The sequence below is a fragment of the Schistocerca cancellata genome, chromosome 3 (genome assembly GCF_023864275.1).
Source record: "Schistocerca cancellata isolate TAMUIC-IGC-003103 chromosome 3, iqSchCanc2.1, whole genome shotgun sequence".
NCBI lineage: Eukaryota > Metazoa > Arthropoda > Insecta > Orthoptera > Acrididae > Schistocerca > Schistocerca cancellata.
This window is the reverse complement of record NC_064628.1, coordinates 740,490,829-740,518,821: the sequence shown is the minus strand read 5'-3', so window position 1 is coordinate 740,518,821 and position 27,993 is coordinate 740,490,829. Positions and strand designations below refer to the sequence as shown.

Sequence of the window (27,993 nt, the reverse complement as noted above, 5' to 3'; positions counted from 1 at the left end):
CATGTACATATCTGCTGTGCAGCACCACGTTCAACAATGTGCACTGGATATTGTGCTCCAAAACATTTATGCCTGCACTATCACTGAACTCTGTTGTCAGATCTATCACAGGTCACCACTTATCCTGCTTTACAAAGTGGGCAATCCTCAGACTTCCCTGTTCTGTGAGGGGATGTGGATGCCTAACAGCAGTGTGTACGATTTTGTAGATATATAAGCTGCACACACTGGGATACTTAATGTTGAAATAAAAATCTGAAATAATGAGCAATTTTAAAGTTGTGGAGATCAGTACATACAAGCTATGTTGGCCCTCTGAGGACAGATTTCATTCCTCGATGCTCGTACCACTACTTCCCCATTCATTTCATTTGTGTAGTACACAAATGAACGTTTGCATTCATCTTCTATGAAGCACTGGACCTCATTATTTTCTTCATTGACTGAAATACACACAAACAGTAGATTGTGAGTGACAATAGACATTTTAAGTCTGTATTTTAGTTTCAAATATGGAAATTGTGATACCTTCAACACTCTCTGTCAGTGTGAAAGTGAAGTTGCAGTTTACACACCGATCCTTGATTCCTTCATTGTCAACCATGCATTTAACACAATCCCTTAGAGTATCACATTTGGAACCACTAACCTGAAATATATGTTTGATGATAATACCTATTTTTTAGAGCAGTCTACAAGTATTCTGATATATGTGCAGACCTACTGCATGAATGCTAATTTTCGTATGACAAGGATAAAAACCTCCCCCCATGAACCATGGACCTTGCCGCTGGTGGGGAGGCTTGCATGCCTCAGCGATACAGATGGCCGTACTGTAGGTGCAACCACAACGGGGGGGCGGGGGGGGGGGGGGGGGGGATCTGTTGAGAGGCCAGACAAACGTGTGGTTTCTGAAGAGGAGCAGCAGCCTTTTCATTAGTTGCAGGGGCAACCGTCTGGATGATTCACTGATCTGGCCTTGTAACAATAACCAAAATGGCCTTGCTGTGCTGGTACTGCGAACGGCTGAAAGCAAGGGGAATCTACAGCTGTAATTTTTCCTGAGGGCATGCAGCTTTACTGTATGGTTAAATGATGATGGCGTCCTCTTGGGTAAAATATTCCGGAGGTAAAATAGTCCCCCATTTGGATCTCCCGGCAGGGACTACTCAAGAGGATGTCGTTATCAGGAGAAAGAAAACTGGCATTCTATGGATTGGAGCATGGAATATCAGATCCCTTAATCGAGCAGGTAGGTTAGATAATTTAAAAAGGGAAATGGATAGGTTAAAGTTAGATATAGTGGGAATTAGTGAAGTTCGGTGGCAGGAGGAACAAGACTTTTAGTCAGGTGAATACAGGGTTATAAATACAAAGTCAAATAGCGGTAATGCAGGAGTAGGTTTAATAATGAATAAAAAAAATAGGAGTGCGGGTAAGCTACTACAAACAGCATAGTGAATGCATTATTGTGGCCAAGATAGACATGAAGCCCATGCCTACTACAGTAGTACAAGTTTATATGCCAACTAGCTCTGCAGATGATGAAGAAATTGATGAAATGTATGATGAGACAAAAGAAATTATTCAGATAATAAAGGGAGACGAAAATTTAATAGTCATGGGTGACTGGAATTCGAGTGTAGGAAAAAGGAAGAGAAGGAAATATAGTAGGTGAATATGCATTGGGGGTAAGAAATGAAAGAGGAAACCGCCTGTTAGAATTTTGCACAGAACATAACTTAATCATAGCTAACACTTGGTTCAAGAATCATAAAAGAAGGTTGTATACATGGAAGAATCCTGGAGATACTAAGAGGTATCAGATAGATTATATAATGGTAAGACAGAGATTTAGGAACCAGGTTTTAAACTGTAAGACATTTCCAGGGGCAGATGTGGACTCTGACCACAATCTATTGGTTATGAACTGCAGATTAAAATTGAAGAAACTGCAAAAAGGTGGGAATTTAAGGAGATGGGACCTGGATAAACTGACTAAACCAGAGGTTGTGCAGAGTTTCAGGGAGAGCATAAGGGAACAATTGACAGCAGTGGGGGAAAGAAGTACAGTAGAAGAAGAATGGGTAGTTCTGAGGGATGAAGTAGTGAAGGCAGCAGAGGATCAAGTAGGTAAAAAGACAAGGGCTAGTAGAAATCCTTGGGTAACAGAAGAAATATTGAATTTAATTGATGAAAGGAGGAAACATAAAAACGCAGTAAATGAAGCAGGCAAAAAGGAATACAAGCGTCTCAAAAATGAGATCGACAGGAAGTGCAAAATGGCTAAGCAGACATGGCTAGAGGACAAATGTAAGGATGTAGAGGCTTATCTCACTAGGGGTAAGATAGATACTGCCTACAGGAAAATTAAAGAGACCTTTGGAGTAAAGAGAACCACTTGTATGAATATCAAGAGCGCAGGTGGAAACCAAGTCCTAACCAAAGAAGGGAAAGCAGAAAGGTGGAAGGAGTATATAGAGGGTCTGGACAAGGGTGATGTACTTGAGGACAATATTATAGAAATGGAAGAGAATGTAGATGAAGATGAAATGGGAGATACGATACTGCGTGAAGAGTTTGACAGAGCACTGAAACACCTGAGCCAAAACAACGCCCTGGGAGTAGTCAAAATTCCATTAGAACTACTGACAGTCTTGGGAGAGCCAGTCCTGACAAAACTCTACCATCTGGTGAGCAATATGTATGAGACAGGCGAAGTACCCTCAGACTTCAAGAAGAATATAATAATTCCAATCTCAAAGAAAGCAGGTGTTGACAGATGTGAAAATTACCAAACTATCAGTTTAATAAGCCACAGCTGCAAAATACTAACGTGAATTCTTTACAGATGAATGGAAAAACTGATAGAAGCCGACCTCGGGGAAGATCAGTTTGGATTCCGTAGAAATATTGGAACACGTGAGGCAATACTGACCTTACGACTTATCTTAGAAGAAAGATTAAGGAAAGGCAAACCTACGTTTCTAGCATTTGTAGACTTAGAGAAAGCTTTTGACAATGTTGACTGGAATATTCTCTTTCAAATTCTAAAGGTGGCAGGGGTAAAATAAAGGGAGTGAAAGGCTATTTACAATTTGTACAGAAAGCAGATTGCAGTTATGAGTTGAGGGGCATGAAAGGGAAGCAGTGGTTGGGAAGTTAGTGAGACAGTGTTGTAGCCTCTCCCCAATGTTATTCAATCTGTATATTGAGCGAGCAGTAAAGGAAACAAAAGAAAAATTCGGAGTAGGTATTAAAATCAATGGAGAAGTAATAAAAACTTTGAGGTTCGCCGATGACATTGTAATTCTGTCAGAGACAGCAAAGGACTTGGAAGAGCAGTTGAATGGAATGGACAGTGTCTTGAAAGGAGGATATAAGATGAACATCAACAAAAGCAAAACGAGGATAATGGAATGTAGTCGAATTAAGTCGGTTGATGCTGAGGGAATTAGATTAGGGAATGAGACACTTAAAGTATAAAGGAGTTTTGCTATTTGGGGAGCAAAATAACTGATGATGGTCGAAGTAGAGAAGATATAAAATGTAGACTGGCAATGGCAAGGAAAACGTTTCTGAAGAAGACAAATTTGTTAACATCGAGCATAGATTTAATTGTCAGGAAGTCATTTCTGAAAGTATTTGTATGGAGTGTAGCTATGTATGGAAGTGAAACATGGACGATAAATAGTTTGGGCAGGAAGAGAATAGAAGCTTTTGAAATGTGGTGCTACAGAAGAATGCTGAAGATTAGATGGGTAGATCACATAACTAATGAGGAAGTATTGAATAGAGTTGGGGAGAAGAGGAGTTCGTTGCACAACTTGACGAGAAGAAGGGACCGGTTGGTAGGACATGTTCTGAGGCATCAAAGGATCACAAATTTAGCGTTGGAGGGCAGCGTGGAGGGTAAAAATCGTAGAGGGAGACCAAGAGATGAATACACTAAGCAGATTCAGAAGGATGTAGGTTGCAGTAAGTACTGGGAGATGAAGAAACTTGCACAGGATAGAGTAGCATGGAGAGCTGCATCAAACCAGTCTCAGGACTGAAGACCACAACAACAACAACAACAACAAGGATAAAAAAGTTACAATAACATTTCTAATTTATAAGTTAACATAATACATCCTGGATTTTAACAAAAGCTAGTGTAGCTCCTGTTTTAGTCTTAATACCTGCCATTATTTAAATATCAACAATTAATCATCTTTTGAGACTATAACTGGAATGACAGACTAAAGATGGCTGATGAATCTTATTTTCTTACAGCTCCTGCCAACACTGCAAAGTTACATTTGTGTAATTCTAAACATCCTTTTGATATACACTGAGTGACAAAAGCCATGGGATAGCGATATGCACATCTACAGGTGGTGGTGGTGTCATGTAGACAAGGTGTAGAAGAGCTGTGCATTGACAGAGCTGTCATTTGGACTCAGTTGGTTCCTGTGAAAAGCTTTCTGATATGAGTATGGCTGCGCAATGGGAATTAACAGACTCTGAATGTGGATTAGTAGTTGGAGCTAGACGCATGGGACATTCCATTTTGGAAATCATTAGGGAATTCAATATTCTGAGATCCACACTGTCAAGAGTGTGCCAGGACTGCCTAATTTTGGACATTATCTCTCACCATGGACAATGCAGTGGCTGATGACCTTCACTTAACATTTGCAGTCTAGTCACCCAGATCCCATCGAACATTTATGGGACATAATCGAGATGTCAGTTTGTGCACAAAATTCTGTGCTGGAACATTGTCGCAATTATGGACAACTATAGAGGCAGCATGGCTCAATATTTCTGCAGGGGACTTCCAACAACTTGCTGAGTCCATCTGTCGAGCTGCTTTATTAATCTGGGCGAAAGGAGGTTCATCATGACATTAGTAGGTATCCCATGACTTTTGTCATCTCGTTGTAGTCCTGTAATAAGGACAACACCCTCAGATTTTTCTTTCAGCAACTCAATACCCATCCTAAAATCTGATTCATCTGGTCCACCTCATTTCAACCAGTTGCCTTCCTTTGTTGACCATGACCATACAGGCAGTTCAATATAAATGTCTGTGATTATCAAAGCTACCTGTCACCAATGATACTTCCATTTGCACAAACATCACTCTTTACATATCAAAAGTTCCTTGCCTGCAACCTTGGTGCATGTGAATGTCACACTTCTTGTGGATTCACTCCCTTATTTACGCATCATCTCCCATCGATCCATCATAAAAGAGAGATGTCAGGGAGGTAGAATGAGTCAAGTTATATCATAAATGGCAGAATCAGTCACTACAGGTTACATTGTGAAATATATTAACAACCATTTATGAGTAGTGCTCACCTACTAACATGGAAGTTAATTCTAGTTTCATTTAGAAATTTATGTTAGAAGCAAATCAATTATTCTGAGAAAAAATCTACTGTTTCACTTCTTATACTACTCAGCTGCTCCTTTCATGTATTATCTCATATTTATTATGAGATGCCATGGTTAGCTATCTGTATACTGGTAAAGTTAAAATATGTTTCATATGAGCATTTATCTTAACAGAATTTATGTCCCCTGAGATCAAATATTCTAGTAAATTCTAGTAAGTCATAAAAGAAATGACAAATAAGGTGCTCTTTTACTTTGCTTTTGAAATGTCTGAGGATTTCCTGTTTCCACCAAATGTCTGCTGGTAGAAATTTTTCTACTAATTCTGAATTTCACACCTCATCAAAAATTTAGTATTATTACTGATGACTAGTACTATCATGGAGTTAATATATTGGTATGCAAGCAAAAATTTCAGAGTCCCTGAAGGGGCTTCTGTGTGATGTTCATAACTGTCTTATTGCACACTTCCGATTACACCAAATGACAGCATTGTTTAAAAAAAATACACCATATGCTAACAATTTTGTCTACAGGTCAAATAACTAAGAGTGATTTCTAAGTGCTTCTTAGTTGACTCATCCGTGTATAGGTGCCATCTCAATTTGTTATAAATTTTTTAACATGTTCCTGGGTGTGCCTGTTATGGATGTGTTTGGTCCCTTTATCGCTATATTAGTATCATCAAGTTTTCCACATCCATCTAGGTGAATGCTGGGCTGGTAACAATGTCCCACTTCAGTTTCATAATTCATAAACATTTAGAAAAGTTCTCACATTTCACATGGGATAACACTAGATGCAGACAGATAGCATACACAAATTCCATCCTGTGGGTTAAGAGGTGGCAACAGGAAGGATATTTGGCCACCTTCTACCACTAACATTGATGAATTCAGAATAACATGCCAAGCCTGTGAAGGAAAATGAGAAAGACCCCTATATAGTACCATCAGCAAAAATCAAAGTCTTTGATGAGTTCTCCAGAGTCTCTTGTACATCATGTTTGTACACTGCTGGCCATTAATATTGCAATACCTTTAAAGACAACATGCAATAATGTCAAAGTTGCATGAAGTATACTATATGCTTGGATATACACATGATTAGTGTTTCAGCACAACTGCAAAAATACTCAGGAAAAAGAGAATCTACCTACCATCTGTAGCATGTTTCTCATTTGGAGACTGCATTTGGATGTTTGTTGTTTGTGACAAGATAGTAGTAGGCCTCATATAACAAGAAGAACATTTAGCAGTATGAGGCAGACTTCAACAGTGGCAGAGACTGCAGTTTATTGTTCTGCGATATTGCTGCTCCCATTGGACAGCACCTCGCAAACTGTCATATAGATATGGAATCAATGGGTTCCTCCCACTGGACAGCACCTCGCAAACTGTCGTGTAGATATGGGATCAGTGGGTTCAAGAGGCCATACTCAACACTCAGCTGGATCCCAGCAACCCACGTGAATGGTGCCTGAGAGGACTGTTGATGTAGTCATGCTGAGTTTTACAGCCACATCCTGCATCTTCAATCAGGAGATGTCTGGAGCCCCAGGGACTGTGAACATTATGAACTTGTTGCAGGTTTCCTTGACACGGCACTAGAAAGAGGCATGACAGAAGAGGAGTGCCCAACAGTACTGTGGGGTGCAGAAGTGGCACCACATAATCTTTGCAGATGAGTCATGGTTGTGCATACAGCATGAGGTTACCTTGTGTGGAGGTCTCGATGAGATTGAACATTGCTGGACTGCATTTATTCTCATATGGGTCCAGCACCTAGCATGATGGTATAGGGTGCCACACAATAGGATCATCTCTGATTTGCATATGGTAATTGCACAGCTGATTTTACATTTCTGACATGTTAAGGCCAGTGGCTATTTTCAGTCTCCTTAATATTATCTTTCAACAAGATAATGCAAGTGCTGTGCTGTGCTGACTTAACTTGAACACAGGATGACCATTTCCCTAGCCGTCATATGCTCCAGATATATCATCCATTGAAAATAACCTGGTAATGGGTTGGTGTAAAAGTGGCACATCACCTGTAACCAGCCACTATGACTGATGAACTCTGCCATAAACTTGAAGCACCATGGAATTACATACCAGTATGTCATCCAAACACAGTTTGACTAGCTGCTTAACTGGGGTAAAGCTGTCGTTGCTACCAGAGCACTAAATTTAATCAATGTTTTATTCCTTTGGTATCACTTGCTAATGTGATCTTCTGTTTTCTATTGTGAAGACATGATTTCGTCTGTGGAATTTTGTAGTTTTCTTATTAAAATTTTGTGATCACCCTGGCCTATACGTAAAACACCACCACCATAGGTTCAAATAGTTATGTTCAGCCTAGTCAAATGTTCATACCCAAGTTTGTCACTCCTTTGAAGCTCTTTCTGTCATCAGATTAAACAGGAGGAGAGAAAGCCTGTCATCTTGTTGGTTTCCTGAATGTACATTGAGTCTATCAGACATTTCACCATTTACTGTCACCTATAGACCTACACACCCATATCAGCTAGATAAACTGCACTTTACTATAGCACACGCCATTTTTTCCAGACTGCTTGCTTCTAATATTATAACATACTCTTTGAAAGTCACCAAGAAACAATGTGTCACTCTTTCATTATTCCATCTTTTTTACAAATTTTTGACTTATAGTATGTAATTGCTGACCTTCATCTTCAAAACTTGTTTGCTGGAAACTAAGAGTGTTTTTTTTTTAATTTTTTTAATTTTTTTTTATTTATGGCATGAGCCACTTCAGTATTAGTAAACTTGGAATCTTATAAGCCAGATTGAGAAGTGCAATTACTCTGTAATTAGTATATCTGATGCTTTCTTGAGGATTGTGCATATGACTAATATTTTCCATCCTTTTGGATTTTCCCCATTCTCTATACACAAATTATTGATTTATGCACTTTTTCAAGCATTCATATTCAACCTTCTGTTACAACCTCTGTCTGTTTACAGTCAATTTCTGGTGTCTTTCCATTTTTTATTTTCTTCAAAACTTTCATAATTTCCTTCAGTGCTGGTTCAACTTCATCCCTTACCAACTTTTTTTCTGAATTTACTCCTCTTTTCTTTTCTGTGAGTTGTGGTGGTTGTCTTAGTATTCCACAGGTTACTGAAATATTTTTACAACCTTCAAGCACCTTTTTTCATGTACTTTGAGCATTCCCATTTTGTCTTGAAACAATTCATTTTTTCCACCGTACAATTTCTTGAAGCTCATGGCCATTTCGAAGAAGTTTCTTATGTCTCCAGTTGTTCTACCTTCCTCAGCTCCTCTTGTTTTATTGCTCGGGGGAGTTTCTCCTTGTCTCCCTGGTCTTCCTCTTTCATACCTAACAGCTGTGTCATATTGATTCCTTCACTGTTTTAGCTCCTGTGCTGGTAAGCTATTTCTATTTCGTTTATTTCATCATTCTGCAGCTTCTCTGCATCCGACCAGCTTCAAGACTTCTGTTCACTTCTTGATGGCTTTAATGGCTTCCCAGGATTCCTTCTTTGAGGTATGATCACATGTCTGTTATATCCTCTTCCCACATATAGAAGTCATTACATAGCAAAAAATATTGTGCATTTTTACTGAGAATTATTGTTTAATGGCGTTCTCATCCAACAAATCAACATTTGCATTAAATCCAGAATTCTTATTCTTCAGTCCATTGTTCCATTCTTCTGAATGTGCCAATGGCAGAAAATGATTTGAACCTACTACTACACTTCATATCTACTACATCTCATATTCTTATTCTACTGTGCTTTTACGTATGGTAGCTACCAGGAAGTGATTTAGGTTTGAGTTGTTTGGCCACATGAATACTAGGTAATTTTATAACAATATTATGAAAGGGATAGTTGTTAGTCACCATACAGTGGGGATGCTGAGTCGCAGATGGTACACCAAAAAGATTGTCACAAAATGAGCTTTTGGCCAACAAGGCCTTTGTCAAAAATAGACAAAAAACACACACACACACACACACACACACACACACACACACACACACACACAGAGAGTCAAGTGTGTGTGTGTGTAACTGTTACCTATTCTCGTCAAAGGACTTCTTGGCTGAAAGCTCATTTTGTGACTGTGTTTTTGTTGTGCCTGTCTGTGATTCAGTGCCCCCACTACATGGTGAGTAGCAACTATCCTTTTGAAACTTCCTGGCAGATTAAAACTGTGTGCCCGACCGAGACTCGAACTCGGAACCTTTGCCTTTCGCGGGCAAGTGCTCTACCAACTGAGCTACCGAAGCACGACTCACGCCCGGTACTCACAGCTTTACTTCTGCCAGTACCTCGTCTCCTACCTTCCAAACTTTACAGTAGCTCTCCTGCAAACCTGCAGAACTAGCACTCCAGAAAGAACGGATATTGCGGAGACATGGCTTAGCCACAGCCTGGGGGATGTTTCCAGAATGAGATTTTCACTCTGCAGCGGAGTGTGTGCTGATATGAAACTTCCTGGCAGATTAAAACTGTGTGCCCGACCGAGACTCGAACTCAGAACCTTTGCCTTTCGCGGGCAAGTGCTCTACCAACTGAGCTACCGAAGCACGACTCACGCCTGGTACTCACAGCTTTACTTCTGCCAGTACCTCGTCTCCTACCTTCCAAACTTTACAGTAGCTCTCCTGCAAACCTGCAGAACTAGCACTCCTGAAAGAAAGGATATTGCGGGGACATGGCTTAGCCACAGCCTGGGGGATGTTTCCAGAATGAGATTTTCACTCTGCAGCGGAGTGTGCGCTGATATGAAACTTCCTGGCAGATTAAAACTGTGTGCCCGACCCAGACTCGAACTCAGAACCTTTGCCTTTCGCGGGCAAGTGCTCTACCAACTGAGCTACCGAAGCACGACTCACGCCCGGTACTCACAGCTTTACTTCTGCCAGTACCTCGTCTCCTACCTTCCAAACTTTACAGTAGCTCTCCTGCAAACCTGCAGAACTAGCACTCCTGAAAGAAAGGATATTGCGGAGACATGGCTTAGCCACAGCCTGGGGGATGTTTCCAGAATGAGATTTTCACTCTGCAGCGGAGTGTGCGCTGATATGAAACTTCCTGGCAGATTAAAACTGTGTGCCCGACCGAGACTCGAACTCAGAACCTTTGCCTTTCGCGGGCAAGTGCTCTACCAACTGAGCTACCGAAGCACGACTCACGCCCAGTACTCACAGCTTTACTTCTGCCAGTACCTCGTCTCCTACCTTCCAAACTTTACAGTAGCTCTCCTGCGAACCTGCAGAACTACCACTCCTGAAAGAAAGGATATTGCGGAGACATGGCTTAGCCACAGCCTGGGGGATGTTTCCAGAATAAGATTTTCACTCTGCAGCGGAGTGTGCGCTGATATGAAACTTCCTGGCAGATTAAAACTGTGTGCCCGACCGAGACTCGAACTCAGAACCTTTGCCTTTCGCGGGCAAGTGCTCTACCAACTGAGCTACCGAAGCACGACTCACGCCCGGTACTCACAGCTTTACTTCTGCCAGTACCTCGTCTCCTACCTTCCAAACTTTACAGTAGCTCTCCTGCAAACCTGCAGAACTAGCACTCCTGAAAGAAAGGATATTGCGGAGACATGGCTTAGCCACAGCCTGGGGGATGTTTCCAGAATGAGAATTTCACTCTGCAGCGGAGTGTGCGCTGATATGAAACTTCCTGGCAGATTAAAACTGTGTGCCCGACCGAGACTCGAACTCAGAACCTTTGCCTTTCGCGGGCAAGTGCTCTACCAACTGAGCTACCGAAGCACGACTCACGCCCAGTACTCACAGCTTTACTTCTGCCAGTACCTCGTCTCCTACCTTCCAAACTTTACAGTAGCTCTCCTGCAAACCTGCAGAACTAGCACTCCTGAAAGAAAGGATATTGCGGAGACATGGCTTAGCCACAGCCTGGGGGATGTTTCCAGAATGAGATTTTCACTCTGCAGCGGAGTGTGCGCTGATATGAAAGTAAAGCTGTGAGTACCGGGCGTCAGTTGTGCTTCGGTAGCTCATTTGGTAGAGCACTTGCCCGCGAAAGGCAAAGGTTCTGAGTTCGAGTCTCGGTCGGGCACACAGTTTTAATCTGCCAGGAAGTTTCATATCACCGCACACTCCGCTGCAGAGTGAAAATCTCATTCTGGAAACATCCCCCAGGCTGTGGCTAAGCCATGTCTCCGCAATATCCTTTCTTTCAGGAGAGCTAGTTCTGCAGGTTTGCAGGAGAGCTACTGTAAAGTTTGGAAGGTAGGAGACGAGGTACTGGCAGAAGTAAAGCTGTGAGTACCGGGCGTGAGTCGTGCTTCGGTAGCTCAGTTGGTAGAGCACTTGCCCGCGAAAGGCAAAGGTTCTGAGATCGAGTCTCGGTCGGGCACACAGTTTTAATCTGCCAGGAAGTTTCATATCAGCGCACACTCCGCTGCAGAGTGAAAATCTCATTCTGGAAACATCCCCCAGGCTGTGGCTAAGCCATGTCTCCGCAATATCCTTTCTTTCAGGAGTGCTAGTTCTGCAGGTTCGCAGGAGAGCTACTGTAAAGTTTGGAAGGTAGGAGACGAGGTACTGGCAGAAGTAAAGCTGTGAGTACCAGGCGTGAGTCGTGCTTCGGTAGCTCAGTTGGTAGAGCACTTGCCCACGAAAGGCAAAGGTTCTGAGTTCGAGTCTCGGTCGGGCACACAGTTTTAATCTGCCAGGAAGTTTCATATCAGCGCACACTCCGCTGCAGAGTGAAAATCTCATTCTGGAAACATCCTCCAGGCTGTGGCTAAGCCATGTCTCCGCAATATCCTTTCTTTCAGGAGTGCTAGTTCTGCAGGTTCGCAGGAGAGCTACTGTAAAGTTTGGAAGGTAGGAGACGAGGTACTGGCAGAAGTAAAGCTGTGAGTACCGGGCGTGAGTCGTGCTTCGGTAGCTCAGTTGGTAGAGCACTTGCCCGCGAAAGGCAAAGGTTCTGAGTTCGAGTCTCGGTCGGGCACACAGTTTTAATCTGCCAGGAAGTTTCATATCAGCGCACACTCCGCTGCAGAGTGAAAATCTCATTCTGGAAACATCCCCCAGGCTGTGGCTAAGCCATGTCTCCGCAATATCCTTTCTTTCAGGAGTGCTAGTTCTGCAGGTTTGCAGGAGAGCTACTGTAAAGTTTGGAAGGTAGGAGACGAGGTACTGGCAGAAGTAAAGCTGTGAGTACCGGGCGTGAGTCGTGCTTCGGTAGCTCAGTTGGTAGAGCACTTGCCCGTGAAAGGCAAAGGTTCTGAGTTCGAGTCTCGGTCGGGCACACAGTTTTAATCTGCCAGGAAGTTTCATATCAGCGCACACTCCGCTGCAGAGTGAAAATCTCATTCTGGAAACATCCCCCAGGCTGTGGCTAAGCCATGTCTCCGCAATATCCTTTCTTTCAGGAGTGCTAGTTCTGCAGGTTTGCAGGAGAGCTACTGTAAAGTTTGGAAGGTAGGAGACGAGGTACTGGCAGAAGTAAAGCTGTGAGTACCGGGCGTGAGTCGTGCTTCGGTAGCTCAGTTGGTAGAGCACTTGCCCGCGAAAGGCAAAGGTTCTGAGTTCGAGTCTCGGTCGGGCACACAGTTTTAATCTGCCAGGAAGTTTCATATCAGCGCACACTCCGCTGCAGAGTGAAAATCTTATTCTGGAAACATCCCCCAGGCTGTGGCTAAGCCATGTCTCCGCAATATCCTTTCTTTCAGGAGTGCTAGTTCTGCAGGTTCGCAGGAGAGCTACTGTAAAGTTTGGACGGTAGGAGACGAGGTACTGGCAGAAGTAAAGCTGTGAGTACTGGGCGTGAGTCGTGCTTCGGTAGCTCAGTTGGTAGAGCACTTGCCCGCGAAAGGCAAAGGTTCTGAGTTCGAGTCTCGGTCGGGCACACAGTTTTAATCTGCCAGGAAGTTTCATATCAGCGCACACTCCGCTGCAAAGTGAAAATCTCATTCTGGAAACTATCCTTTTCATAATATTGTTACATTTCATCCTGGATTTTCCACTGTTAGGTAATTTTATAAGTGTTTTTCTATGTGAAGTAGGTGCTGCCTACCCTCAGATTCTTGACTGTAACTAGAATTATTAATCACATTCGTTCCATTACCCTTTGAGTTGCCATACAGATTGTAGGGTTCAAAGCAAGGCCTTCCTAAATCTTCACAACTTACTTACACATTTACTTTTCAGAGAAAGATTTTGAGTTTTATTCAAATATGTTCTTTTGTTTATTGATTCAGTGGTGGTATAGAAACTACCATTCTCATACTTGTCTCCTGTTGATACATAATGAGATACCATTCTTATTTTTGAGCTTTCCTTCAAGTCTCATCATGTAGACTGCCTCATTTAGTGTTCTAATGTCCAAGATTCTGGCCCTTATTCTACTGGGCACTATGGTCCAACTTGATTTTAGTTCCGTCTCTGTCTCTGTTGCAGAATGAGTTACTTGGTTTTTTTTGTTTGTCCAATTCCTCTCCTGGTTGCCTTATGTCTTGGAGTGCTACTGTGTCAAGCTCATACACATTTAATGCCTCACTCAACACTACCACAGCATTGGAGGACATAAAGTGAGAGAATGTTCCAAGGCCTACATTTGATTTTTGTTTATCCTGTATTAAGTTTGTAACCTTTTCTTTGACAGTGTTGACATCTGTACTTTTCTATAGTGTGACCAAAGTTTGTTGATGTTTCACAACACCTGGGTATTCTAGAGGGAGCAGGATGAATGTTGACCCCAAATCCATTGTCCATTGTGGATGACCAGATCATTTTAATTCAAGGTTTTCTTTCTTTAATTGCTGGTGACCTGTCTGCATGGGAGAAGTTGCATGTATTTTATTCCCCTGTACACATCATGTCTTTAAGCACAGTTATGTCAGAAAATGAAGTATTAGTTTTTACATGGAATAATAAATATCCATATTGCTGCTGACGTGTGTAGTTGGTGTAGTATATCATCTCTTCAAATTTCAGTGATAAGATACCAGTTATCATAACTATGACATGCAGTTGATAATCAGGTCACTTTCATTTACAATTTTTATACTCTAAGTTATTTAAGAAGTGTAACTTTTGTAACTGTATGTCATTCGACAATATTAAGAATTTTATGTTGACTATTATCTTTGTATTTAAAAATAATTTATATAAAATAAAACAAAGATGAATAGTTGTTAGTGGTTATATCAGTCAGCAAGTACCAGTACAGCAATAGATTTTAACAGTGATAATTCCAGCTTCAGGTTTTTAAACACACCATCTTAAGCTAAATATAATTTTTTTCATTTATGTGTTCTTCAGCAAAAGATGCTTTGAAACCTTGTAGCGGTTCGCCTACTTTGTTGATTTTGTAGGTTGTCCCCAGTGTCGACGTACTGGCTGAAAAATTAAGGGTGTAAGTGCAACTACTGTCTACTAAATGATGTAGCCAACAGAGGCACTGTTGTGTTTCACAGCAGTTTACTCTCACTTTTCACAACCCCCCATATACACATTTAATATAAGGCCAGTACACTATTGTTTAAAGTTTCCATAAGACTCATTAATAGTTTTCAGGCGAACATCCACATACTGCTACAATAGTTTACTGTTGAACTTCTATGAGCAGTAAAAGCCTAAGCACACAGTTCACAGTCTTTTAAATAAATTGAACAGACACTGTCATTGCCTTGAAACATGGCCTATTGGTGTAACACTTATTTCACTGTTAAGTTGATGCATTGTTATTGTTCTAACTAACACAGGTTCCTCATCTGAAACTCAGCTGTGGTCTGATTGTCTCATGACCAAAAATTGGACCCTTACATATCATCACAATAATAGGTACTGAAACTACACATTGTTTTAAGTTAAATTTACAGAAATTACAATTAAAACTTAACTCATTAAATTAACTGAATATATTGAAAAATTGCATCTTTTTAACAGTTTCTTCTACTGCAAGAGTTAGGCCGAATTATTTGTTTAAATCATGAAACTGACATATATAGTTACCCAAACAATACTTTTGACAAAACTGTTAATTACTTTGGAATTAATTAAGGGCTGGCTTTGGTAACTTGTTTTCAAACAGAGCCAAATAGATCCTTTGAGATTAGTATTAGTTGTTCCCCCAAAATTTTTACAATTAGTTGAGAAATTATATTTGTTTATACATCAACAATATAATTTAAGTTACAAAACAATCATTGATTTCACCCTGTAACAAAAGGTACTAACCAGGGATGTTGTTGTTGTTGTTGTTGTGGTCTTCAGTCCTGAGACTGGTTTGATGCAGCTCTCCATGCTACTCTATCCTGTGCAAGCTTCTTCATCTCCCAGTACCTACTGCAACCTACATCCTTCTGAATCTGCTTAGTGTATTCATCTCTTGGTCTCCCCCTATGATTTTTACCCTCCACACTGCCCTCCAATACTAAATTGGTGATCCCTTGATGCCTCAGAACATGTCCTACCAACCAATCCCTTCTTCTGGTCAAGTTGTGCCACAAACTTCTCTTCTCCCCAATCCTATTCAATACTTCCTCATTAGTTATGTGATCCACCCATCTAATCTTCAGCATTCTTCTGTAGCACCACATTTCAAAAGCTTCTATTCTCTTCTTGTCCAAACTATTTACCGTCCATGTTTCACTTCCATACATGGCTACACTCCATACAAATACTTTCAGAAATGACTTCCTGACACTTAAATCTATACTCGATGTTAACAAATTTCTCTTCTTCAGAAACGCTTTCCTTGCCATTGCCAGTCTACATTTTATATCCTCTCTACTTCGTCCATCATCAGTTACTTTGCTCCCCAAATAGCAAAACTCCTTTACTACTTTAAGTGTCTCATTTCCTAATCTAATACCCTCAGCATCACCCGACTTAAATCGACTACATTCCATTATCCTCATTTTGCTTTTGTTGATGTTCATCTTATATCCTCCCTTCAAGACACCATCCATTCCGTTCAACTGCTATTCCAAGTCCTTTGCTGTCTCTGACAGAATTACAATGTCATCGGCGAACCTCAAAGTTTTTATTACTTCTCCATGGATTTTAATACCTACTCCAAATTTTTGTTTTGTTTCCTTTACTGCTTGCTCAATATAGAGATTGAATAACATCAGGGAGAGGCTACAACCCTGTCTTACTCCCTTCCCAACCACTGCTTCCCTTTCATGTCCCTCAACTCTTATAACTGCCATCTGGTTTCTGTACAAGTTGTAAATAGCCTTTCGCTCCCTGTATTTTACCCCTGCCACCTTTAGAATTTGAAAGAGAGTATTCCAGTCAACATTATCAAAAGCTTTCTCTAAGTCTACAAATGCTAGAAACGTAGATTTGCCTTTCCTTAATCTTTCTTCTAAGATAAGTCGTAAGGTCAGTATTGCCTCACGTGTTCCAGTATTTCTACGAAATCCAAACTGATCTTCCCCGAGGTCGGCTTCTACTAGTTTTTCCATTCGTCTGTAAAGAATTCGTGTTAGTACTTTGCAGCTGTGGCTTATTAAACTGATTGTTCGGTAATTTTCACATCTGTCAACACCTGCTTTCTTTGGGATTGGAATTATTATATTCTTCTTGAAGTCTGACGGTATTTCGCCTGTTTCATACATCTTGCTCACCAGGTGGTAGAGTTTTGTCAGGACTGGCTCTCCCAAGGCCGTCAGTAGTTCCAATGGAATGTTGTCTACTCCGGGGGCCTTGTTTCGGCTCAGGTCTTTCAGTGCTCTGTCAAACTCTTCACGCAGTATCGTATCTCCCATTTCATCTTCATCTACACCCTCTTCCATTTCCATAATATTGTCCTCAAGTGCATCGCTCTTGTATAGACCCTCTATATACTCCTTCCACCTTTCTGCTTTCCCTTCTTTGCTTAGAACTGGGTTTCCATCTGAGCTCTTGATGTTCATACATGTGGTTCTCTTATCTCCAAAGGTCTCTTTAATTTTCCAGTATCTATCTTACCCCTAGTGAGATAAGCCTCTACATCCTTACATTTGTCCTCTAGCCATGTCTGCTTAGCCATTTTGCACTTCCTGTCGATCTCATTTTTGAGACGTTTGTATTCCTTTCTGCCTGCTTCATTTACTGCATTTTTATATTTTCTCCTTTCATCAATTAAATTCAATATTTCTTCTGTTACCCAAGGATTTCTACTAACCCTCTTCTTTTTACCTACTTGATCCTCTGCTGCCTTTACTACTTCATCCCTCAGAGCTACCCATTCTTCTTCTACTGTATTTCTTTCCCCCATTCCTTTCAATTGTTCCCTTATGCTCTCCCTGAAACTCTGTACAACCTCTGGTTCTTTCAGTTTATCCAGGTCCCATCTCCTTAAATTCCCACCTTTTTGCAGTTTCTTCAGTTTTAATCTACAGGTCATAACCAATAGATTGTGGTTAGAGTCCACGTCTGCCCCTGGAAATGTCTTACAATTTAAAACCTGGTTCCTAAATCTCTGTCTTACCATTATATAATCTATCTGATACCTTTTAGTATCTCCAGGGTTCTTCCAAGTATACAACCTTCTATCATGATTCTTAAACCAAGTGTTAGCTATGATTAAGTTGTGCTCTGTGCAAAATTCTATCAGGCGGCTTCCTCTTTCATTTCTTAGCCCCAATCCATATTCACCTACTACGTTTCCTTCTCTCCCTTTTCCTACACTCGAATTCCAGTCACCCATGACTATTAAATTTTCGTCTCCCTTCACTATCTGAATAATTTCTTTTATTTCATCATACATTTCTTCCATCTCTTCGTCATCTGCAGAGCTAGTTGGCATGTAAACTTGTACTACTGTAGTAGGTGTGGGCTTCGTATCTATCTTGGCCACAATAATGCGTTCACTATGCTGTTTGTAGTAGCTTACCCGCATTCCTATTTTCCTGTTCATTATTAAACCTACTCCTGCATTACCCCTATTTGACTTTGTGTTTATAACCCTGTAGTCACCTGACCAGAAGTCTTGTTCCTCCTGCCACCGAACTTCACTAATTCCCACTATATCTAACTTTAACCTATCCATTTCCCTTTTTAAATTTTCTAACCTACCTGCCCGATGAAGGGATCTGACATTCCACGCTCCGATCCGTAGAACACCAGTTTTCTTTCTCCTGATAACGACATCCTCTTGAGTAGTCCCCGCCCGGAGATCCGAATGGGGGACTATTTTACCTCCGGAATATTTTACCCAAGAGGACGCCATCATCATTTAATCATACAGTAAAGCTGCATGCCCTCAGGAAAAATTACGGCCGTAGTTTCCCCTTGCTTTCAGCCGTTCGCAGTACCAGCACAGCAAGGCCGTTTTGGTTATTGTTACAAGGTCAGATCAGTCAATCATCCAGACTGTTGCCCTTGCAACTACTGAAAAGGCTGCTGCCCCTCTTCAGGAACCACACGTTTGTCTGGCCTCTCAACAGATACCCCTCCGTTGTGGTTGTACCTACGGTACGGCTATCTGTATCGCTGAGGCACGCAAGCCTCCCCACCAACAGCAAGGTCCATGGTTCATGGGGGGGATAGTTGAAATTAATTAGAAAACCAATTACATCCATAAAACTAATCACAAATTAGATCTGGTGTTATATTCTTTAAAACTGAGAGCCAACTTTCTCTTTTATGACAATGCAGATTATATTCGCGTATGTTAATGCTAATTAGTTAAAACTGAAAAAACATGAATTTTAAGTAGGCAGAAGGGGAAGTAAAAAATATCCCAGATTGCTTCATCACAACCTATGTGCCATTTCAGTAGATTTGTTTTATTTCTGCAACTGCATTAACTTAAAAATTAATGCCATTTCAGATGTAAAACAAGAATCACTGAAGATGATACATAGGTGTGGAAACATTTTTGAGTAAAGAATAAAAAAGGAAACAGGCATTGTGTTTTGGAGAAGACAGATTTTTAAAAAATGAAGAAAATAAAAAATAAAAAAAACACTTGCAAACACGGAAAATTGGCGACCTGAGCTTCCAACCCCTAGCAAGAGGATTAATAATTTGAGCAGTGGCTATGAACACATACAGTAACATTAACATTAACACCAAATATATTTGCCATCCTTTCTCATACTTACAGGGTCCTTTTCACAAAAATCTCCCGAATATGGAAGTCCATCTGTAGTCTTACACACACATTTGCCACACTCACAGTGACCATTGCCTGAACATTCTTTTCCAGTTATTGGTGATTTGCATAAATCAGTGTTATTGTAACACTGGCATGCTTTTCCTGTCCATGGCAACACACAAATGCATGTACCACATTTACAACTGCCATGGCCTGAACATATCTTACCATTAACCACCTCACAGGAAAAGTCATCACATTCACAATAGTCACCACTAACACCCTGCAAATAAATATAATTTTATGTTGATTTTCAAACTAACACAAATTCTGTATTCAGCTATAAATATCATTTAAAGGCTATATATCTAAAAAGAAAGATGATGAGACTTACCAAACAAAAGCGCTGGCAGGTCGATAGACACACAAACAAACACAAACATACACACAAAATTCAAGCTTTCGCAACCAACGGTTGCCTCATCAGGAAAGAGGGAAGGAGAGGGAAAGACGAAAGGATTTGGGTTTTAAGGGAGAGGGTAAGGAGTCATTCCAATCCCGGGAGCGGAAAGACTTACCTTAGGGGGAAAAAAGGACAGGTATACACTCGCACACACACACATATCCATCCGCATATACACAGACACAAGCAGACATTTGTAAATGCAGGGGAAAGTTGGGCTCAAAGATCTTGCTGATTCACGACAACGCCCGAGCTCACACGGCAAATGCCACTCGTGAAGTTCTCGAATCTTTTAAGTGGGAGTTGTTTCCTCATCCGCCGTACAGTCTCGACCTGGCACCGAGCGATTTCCACTTATTCCCAGCAATGAAGAAGTGGTTGGCTATGCAGCGTTTTGATGATGACGCACAGCTTCAACAAGAGGTAATCATGTGGTTGAAGGCGCAAGCGGCCGAATTTTACGATGAAGGAATTTCCAAGCTCGTCCATTGCTATGATAAGTGCCTTAATTTAAATGGCAACTATGTAGAAAAGTAGTATTTAAGTGTGGCTTTCATCTGTATATAATAAAAAAATTTCCAATGCTTTATTTATTTTTAATTCCAAAACGTAATGTACTTTGTGGATAGCCCTCGTATATTACACAAACATGAATACTTGACTGTGGTTTTGTACTCAACCAGTGTAACCTAGATGGCATAGGCTCAATACATGGTGAATATGTTAGTTTTTTGTTCTGTACCAATAACCATACTGCTGTGAAACACACAAATATTGAAATGGTGCCTCTTAGTTTCAAAATCTAATGACATAATTATATTCAAAACCATATATTTTTATTCATAAGGAAGTTTAAGTGAATTATTTCTGTGTTCAATATAATTAAGAATTAGTTTGTGATTCCAAATGCAGTATCATTAACTTGCAGCAAGATGACAACACTGCTTTAAAGGAAGGCTCAGCCTAGGATGTATTCTACCATTGTCACTAGATGGCAGAATTGTGCTTTTGTAGGTTCCGTGCATTACTGTTCTCTAACAGGATAGAACACAAGCTCTGCATCTGAGCAATCTTAGCTCTTCCTCTTCCATAGGAACACTGTAGACAGATGCTCTAGCCTCTATACACAGCACTTACAAGAGTAGACAGGTCAATCTGGAGTTGGCTCTAAGCTTCAGAAAACTACCATGAGAGCATGTGCTGCACAACTCATGGAACACATACTCAGGAACAATGTTTTATGTGCAGTTGCTCTACATTTCTCTTTCTTTCTCTGCTGTAGTAGTGGTGCCAAAGCACAGCTATACTACCCCAAAGCTGCACTTCACTAAATGATAAGTTGGCTTTGTATGACAAGGGCCCTGCAATCTGTGGAGCAGATTTGCTTACAATAAGACTCTGGCACCTTATCTAAACCTTTTTATTGCTTGTTAATACTGTCAAAAAGTTAATTATTTTTATTCACTGATGAGGGTAATGAAATGAAACCTCATTAAGATGTGAAACATATCAATTGATTTTAAAAAGTATCACTTTATCTATTAAACAATGGAAACTCCAGGTACGTAACAATCTGGTCACATTGTCTATTTGTTTGTATGATAACTTGCTGACCTCTAGATAACAGGATGACTGATTTTTATATGTTGCAGTCAACTGAAAACAAGACAGACGGAAAAAGTAAGTAAACCATTTATTATGTCAAAAGTAATCACCATAACTGTTAATAAATTTACCCCACTGTGAGACAAGATGGTCAGTGCCTTCATGGAAAAATCTTTGCAGTTGCCTGTTGAATGACGATTGTACCCAAGCATGCACCTCTTTGACCGAAGCAAATCGATGACAACAAATGTCTTCCCTCATGGCGTGCATGTTGTCAAAATTGTTTTGACTACTTTGCAGAAGTTTCACTGGGAACCCCTTACACATCTTCCATAGAGTCACGATCTCTCCCCATGTGATTTTCATATTTTTGGAGCCATGAAGAAAGACATTCATGGCTGTCAATTTGCTTCAGATAATCATGGTTGCATAAGCAACTGCAAACATTTTTCCATGAAGGCACTGACAGTCTTGTCTCACAGTGGGATAAATGTAGTTATGATCATAAAGGTTACTTTTTTAATAATAAACAGTTTACTAACTTTTTTCCCAACTGTCTCATTTCCCTGCCCCTTATATTAATATATGTTAATACATTTTCCTCCACTTCAATCACAACGTTATTTTTAGTACTCTATATCTAACATATTTCTGACAGTTGGAGTTTGTTCACCATTGGCAATGCCTTATATATGGAAAAAGAATCATGGTTTGGAGTATATATTAAATTGTAAATTCCTATACAACTGATTGGGTGCATCAGTTTTCAGGTTGTTGGGAGGCAAGAGCATACCACATAAAAAAGGACATGTCTGTAAGGCACTGTATAGTTCAAACCAACCTTTGGAACGAGTACTTCTTTTATGAAGTGTGTCACTAAAAGAAATTTAAATGATACCCTGAATGGCACCCATTATAGTTGAAACTATTAAATTTGAGATATCAGTGATTTGTTGTTGGAGTTATTGTTGTCAAATATTTTATATGTGTGTTACTGGCATAAACATTATGTTACAGACATTTTACAGCATTTGGTGTACATGAAAGACCATTACCTCTTTTTCTTCACAGTAACACTTTCCACAAATGCATCGTCCTCGTCCTGAACAAATTTCAGAGGAGTTGCTGCTACGACAAACTTCTTCATCATCTAAAATATCTGTACCATTGCATTCACACCTTTCTCCAAATCTACCTGAATTGCATGCACAGTTCCCACATACAAGAGTTCCCATTTCATTGCATTCAGAGGCATTAGGCTTCTTTTCCTGAAGGTAAAATGAAAATTACTGTTTGTAGGTTTCATTCAACAAATATGTTAATACTTACAGTTTGGTATAACATCACTCAACAAATAGGTTCAAATTAACAAACAAGAAAGAATTTTTAGTGTTGCTAGATACCACAGAATTAGCCATAAAGTACAAAAGGAAAAAAATGATTTTACTGCCCTTTAACATATGAAGAGGGAAAAATGGTAAAGCATTATAAATGATTGGAAATAAATTTTAGAAATGGATGTAAAAGCACATCACAAACAATAGTGTTTCATGTATTTTTTTAAAAAAAAGCATTAACCAATACTTTCATTATAAGTTCAAGGAAATTCTTTGGCTGATCATTTTCTTTTGAAGAGCCATTCCTGGAGAGATACCATTGTGTCAGTACAACAAGTACTTATACTAACATACAACATAAGAGTATCAGAATTAATGTATAAGGGACGGCATGCTCAAACTGTCAGTGAGTATTCCTGATCAAGTTGGCAGGTTTTGTTCTATAATATACATAACATATTAAAGGAAATAAAAGGATGACGTATGCTCTTTGAAGACAATATAAAACAGATCCACAAGAAAAAAATGCACACATAGCATGAGCAATTACTAGGAAGATACATAAACCTAAGATATTAAAAGCACATTTTTGTGGATACACTACTATACTTTTTTGTATGGGATCTAGTACTTACTGTACATATTCTTTATATTCATTGTAAATAATTCCTCATGTAATTTAAAGCATCAAACCACTGCCAGAAATTTATAAGGCGTAAGTTTACATTCAACAAAATTTTTGTTTCCAGAAAAATATGACATACCCAAGGCTCTTAGCTGGAAAGGGTCAGAGAGTATATGTGAAAGAATAAATACATCTACAGTAGAATATCTGTAGTTTGTTTCCTCCTGGACTGTAGTGCAAACACCTGGATACCTTTAATGACAGATTAGTAGTTGTAAAAGCACAGAAACCTGTATATAGTTTTGTAGTTGGTCCTATAATCAGTTAATAATGATATTTGTTGCTGCTTACTTTATATAGTATGCAGATATAGGAATTTATGTTTCTGTACATTTAATCTGAAAGATAATATTTTATTGCAGATGTCAGTTTGAAAATTTTGAATGTATCTGTGAAGTTTTAAGTGAATAAGGACTAGTTTAAATAGTGTATTATAAATTATTCTGTCAGAGTTACCTGGGAGAAATCTGGATCAACTATCAGTCTTACAGTTAACACAAGTTTTCTAATGTGTATGGTATATGGAACAGCGCATAAATTCACAACACCACACATTACCACACATTACATTATTGAGGGGGTTACAACATCCCACAGTGCTCGAAAATAAACATGTCAAAATCGCAATCACTTCCAAAACACGTGAAATACCAAAATCTAGTCCAACTTTCAGAACTATCAGCTCATTCATTGGAGAGGAAAGAGGGATGGGCTGGGGAAGGTTAGAACAGTGGGGTATGTCACTCAGACTCCAGGATGTTGTGGGGATTAGGTGTTTTATCACGTGACTTTCCTTTCGATAGCATTAATTCTGTAGCATTTTAATATTTCCTTAACCTTCCACATTGATATAACTAACCCATCAGCACCAACACAAATACATACTCTATGGAGGTCATAAAACACCACAAGTTTTGTGATACCTGTTACGGGAGCTCAGAAAATGATCAACAAAATCTGTTGCTGTTTTGGTTCTTTTTCCTTCATTGAATCTATGTTGTCAATGTGGTATCTCAGCTACACACTTCTCATTTTGAGGATGTACCAGAAATGATGAGGATCTTCATTCAGAGAGCTTTGCTTTCACTATCGGCAGTGCCTTAGTTGCCTATTTGGGGCAAAGCATCTTGTCCTGTCTGCACATGAGGTAATACCAGACTGTTTCAGCCATTTTCCCACTGACGTTTCCGTAGCTCTCATTTCTCCCCGAATCAACTGCAGTTGTGTTGGTGACCAGAAATTTCTGAATTGATACTTCTGTGACAATTTTGCAATATTCAGTTACTTTTCTTGGGATATGCTTAGGAAGGATGCTTACAATGACACACTTATTACTTGTTACTCTGGTATGTTTAGTGTACCTTCTCAAGCAATAAAATATTGACAAGTAGACTAGAATGGTGGTCATAGTATTATTTATCTTTCATAAAACCTAGTGTTGCAAGTCTGCTTCTTCAACAACACAGGTGGTATTGAATACTAGTTAAGTATAGATAAATCACAGAATATAATAGATTCTTACTCTTCTTGAACTAAACAGAAACAAAGACTTCTGGAGGTGAATACCTCTTAGTCATTAAAATACTATGGAGATCTACTGAATAAATCAAATTTTAATACTGGAGAACACTAGAACACTATACATTTGTCCAACGCAGAAGCATGCACAAAGTGTCGGTTCTCTCACAGACGGCACAATCTGCAGTCAAATGGAGAATCATCATATATTAGAAAAATAGACATGTCCATGTACAAGCCAGATGTCAAAGGAGAGAAAAACAAAGTCCAAATCAGTGTCTATAAAATAATCAAATATCACAAGGTCCATGTAAATAAGTCCACCAGAGAGCATGTGTTACACATCAGTGAGCTGAGCCAAATGTGGCCAATACAGGCCATGGCAGTACTTACGTTTGCCACCGACCTTTACCCATGTGACCTGGCACCAGTGGATGTATTACTCTATGGCACCCTAGTGGCCTCACTCCACGCATGCACAATTATATCAACTGATCCATCGAAATGGGTGTGGGATTACAAGATTCCTCCCACCTTGAGTTGGGCCATAGGGCCAGAACCATCCAAGCTGCAGTGGGGGAGAATGAGATGGACATGGCTTGCTGCAGAGGCCAGAGTGTGGCTGTTGATGCTGCTGGTGGCTGAGGAACAGTTCCCGGATCTGACATCAGAGATGCAGGAGGTGATGGTAGGTGAGACCACACCTTGGTTCTGGTTCCAGAGTGGGCTGTGGGTCTGACATCAGACCTGGCACAGATTTAGGCCCTCCTATGATGTCATCAAGGTCCAGATTCTTAGGAGTCATGGATGGCAGTTGGAGAATCATAAATGCTAGGCATCTGCATCCTGGGATGTTGGCTATAGTTCCTATGCCTGCTTTAGCCTGTCCTAGGAGTGGGCAACAGGGCTGTCCCCATTGGTGTGGCAAATCCAAAGGCAAAGTTTGCCCTGAATGTTGCAAAGAGAGCTGGTTATACCACCAGTCCATAAGACTTCTTAAGTGTGGTCACCAAGACCAGCTGGCAGCCTTGCTGAGTGTAGATGGAACCACATATACAGCTAGGCATATGTCCAAATGTGCATACCCCTTCTTCTTCTTCTTATTGTGATGATGAAGCTGCACCAAGTCAGGCATGGAAAGATGCGAGCATCCATCTAAAAGGTCTGCTGGGCTTTGATCTTAGAATGGCATTGCCCAGTTTAAGGATAAAACGGACATAAGTACAGTATAGATAGGAGTGGAAATCAAAATTTTTCCATCCGCCTCTTAAACATTCTCACTAAACATTCTATGATGTCATTAGATGCAGGGTAAAATGGAGATGTGGTAGCATGCTTATTCCATTGTGGTGCAAAACCATTAAAATCCAATGGGAGTAAACTGCAGTCCATTATTTGTGAAAAGAGATTGTGGAGCTCCTTCATTAGAAAAAATAATTGCAAGGGCCTTAGTAGTATTTTCCATCATAGTCTATTGAATTTTTATTACATATAGGAAATGATAATATTTATCTATCAAAATTAACCAGATGGCTCCATGGATGGGCCTACAAAATCTACATGCATCTGATCCCAAAGCTGGATAGGCATAGGGTATGGCTGGTAGGTTTGGTGCCGACTGCTGTGACTGACAACCCTGACATTTTTGAGCCACTCACACAACATCCTCATCTATATGTGGCCAATACACATTAAAATTGCTACACCAAGAAGAAATGCAGATGATAAACGGGTATTCATTGGACAAATATATTATACTAGAACTGACATGTGATTACATTTTCGTGCAACTTGGGTGCATAGATCCTGAGAAATCAGTACCCAGAACAACCACATCTGGCCGTAATAAAGGCCTTGATACGCCTGGGCATTGAGTCAAACAGAGCTTGGATGGCGTGTACCCCATTGACCAGATGTTTTCAATTGGTGAGAGATCTGGAGAATGTGCTGGTCAGGGTAGCAGTCAAACGTTTTCTGTATCCAGAAAGGCCCGTACAGGACCTGCAACATGCGGTTGTGCATTATCCTACTGAAATGTAGGGCTTCGCAGGGATCGAATGAAGGATAGAGCCATGGGTCGTAACACATCTGTAATGAAATGTCCACTGTTCAAAGTGCCGCCAATGCGAACAAGAGATGACCGAGACGTGTAACCAATGGCACCCCATACCATCATACCAGGTGATACGCCAGTATGGCAATGACGATTACACACTTCCAATGTGCATTCACCGTGATGTTGCCAAACACTGATGCGACCATCGTGATGCTGCAAACAGAACCTGGATTCATCCGAAAAAATGATGTTTTGCCATTCGTGCACCCAGGTTCGTCGTTGAGTACACCATTGCAGGCGCTCCTGTCTGTGATGCAGTGTCAAGGGTAACCACAGTCATGGTCTCCGAACTGATAGTCCATGCTGCTGCAAACATCATTGAACTGTTCGTGCAGATGGTTGTTGTCATGCAAACGTCCCCATCTGTTGACTCAGGGATCGAGACGTGGCTGCATGATCCGTTACAGCCATGATGCCTGTCATCTTGACTGCTAGTGGTAAGAGACCATTGGGATCCAGCACGAAATTCTGTATTACCCTCCTGAACCCACTGATTCCATATTCTGCTAACAGTCATTGGATCTCGACCAACGCAAGCAGCAATGTTACGACACGATAAACCACAATTGTGATAGGCTACAATCCAACCTTTATCAAAGTCGGAAACGTGATGGTACACATTTCTCCTCCTTACATGAGGTATCACAACAATGTTTCACCAGGCAATGCCTGTCAACTGCTGTTTGTGTGTGAGAAATCAGTTGGAAACATTCCTCATGTCAACATGTTGTAGGTGTTGCCACCAGCGCCAGCCTTGTGTGAATACTCTGAAAAGCTAACCACTTGCATATTACAGCATCTTC

At 40.4% G+C, this 27,993-nt stretch overlaps 1 protein-coding gene across 1 annotated transcript in view; it reads right to left on the bottom strand.

Annotated features, from left to right (window-relative positions):
* The window catches only part of LOC126175744 (integrin beta-PS-like), a 188,814-nt gene that overhangs the window by 19,014 nt on the left and 141,807 nt on the right, over nucleotides 1-27,993 (bottom strand). Inside the window, exons 9-12 of the mRNA XM_049922699.1 lie at nucleotides 22,590-22,802; nucleotides 19,474-19,749; nucleotides 529-649; nucleotides 300-443 (exon numbers count right to left, since the gene is read on the bottom strand). Coding sequence (XP_049778656.1) covers nucleotides 300-443; nucleotides 529-649; nucleotides 19,474-19,749; nucleotides 22,590-22,802 — 754 coding nt within the window. The remainder of the gene's footprint in view (nucleotides 1-299; nucleotides 444-528; nucleotides 650-19,473; nucleotides 19,750-22,589; nucleotides 22,803-27,993) is intronic.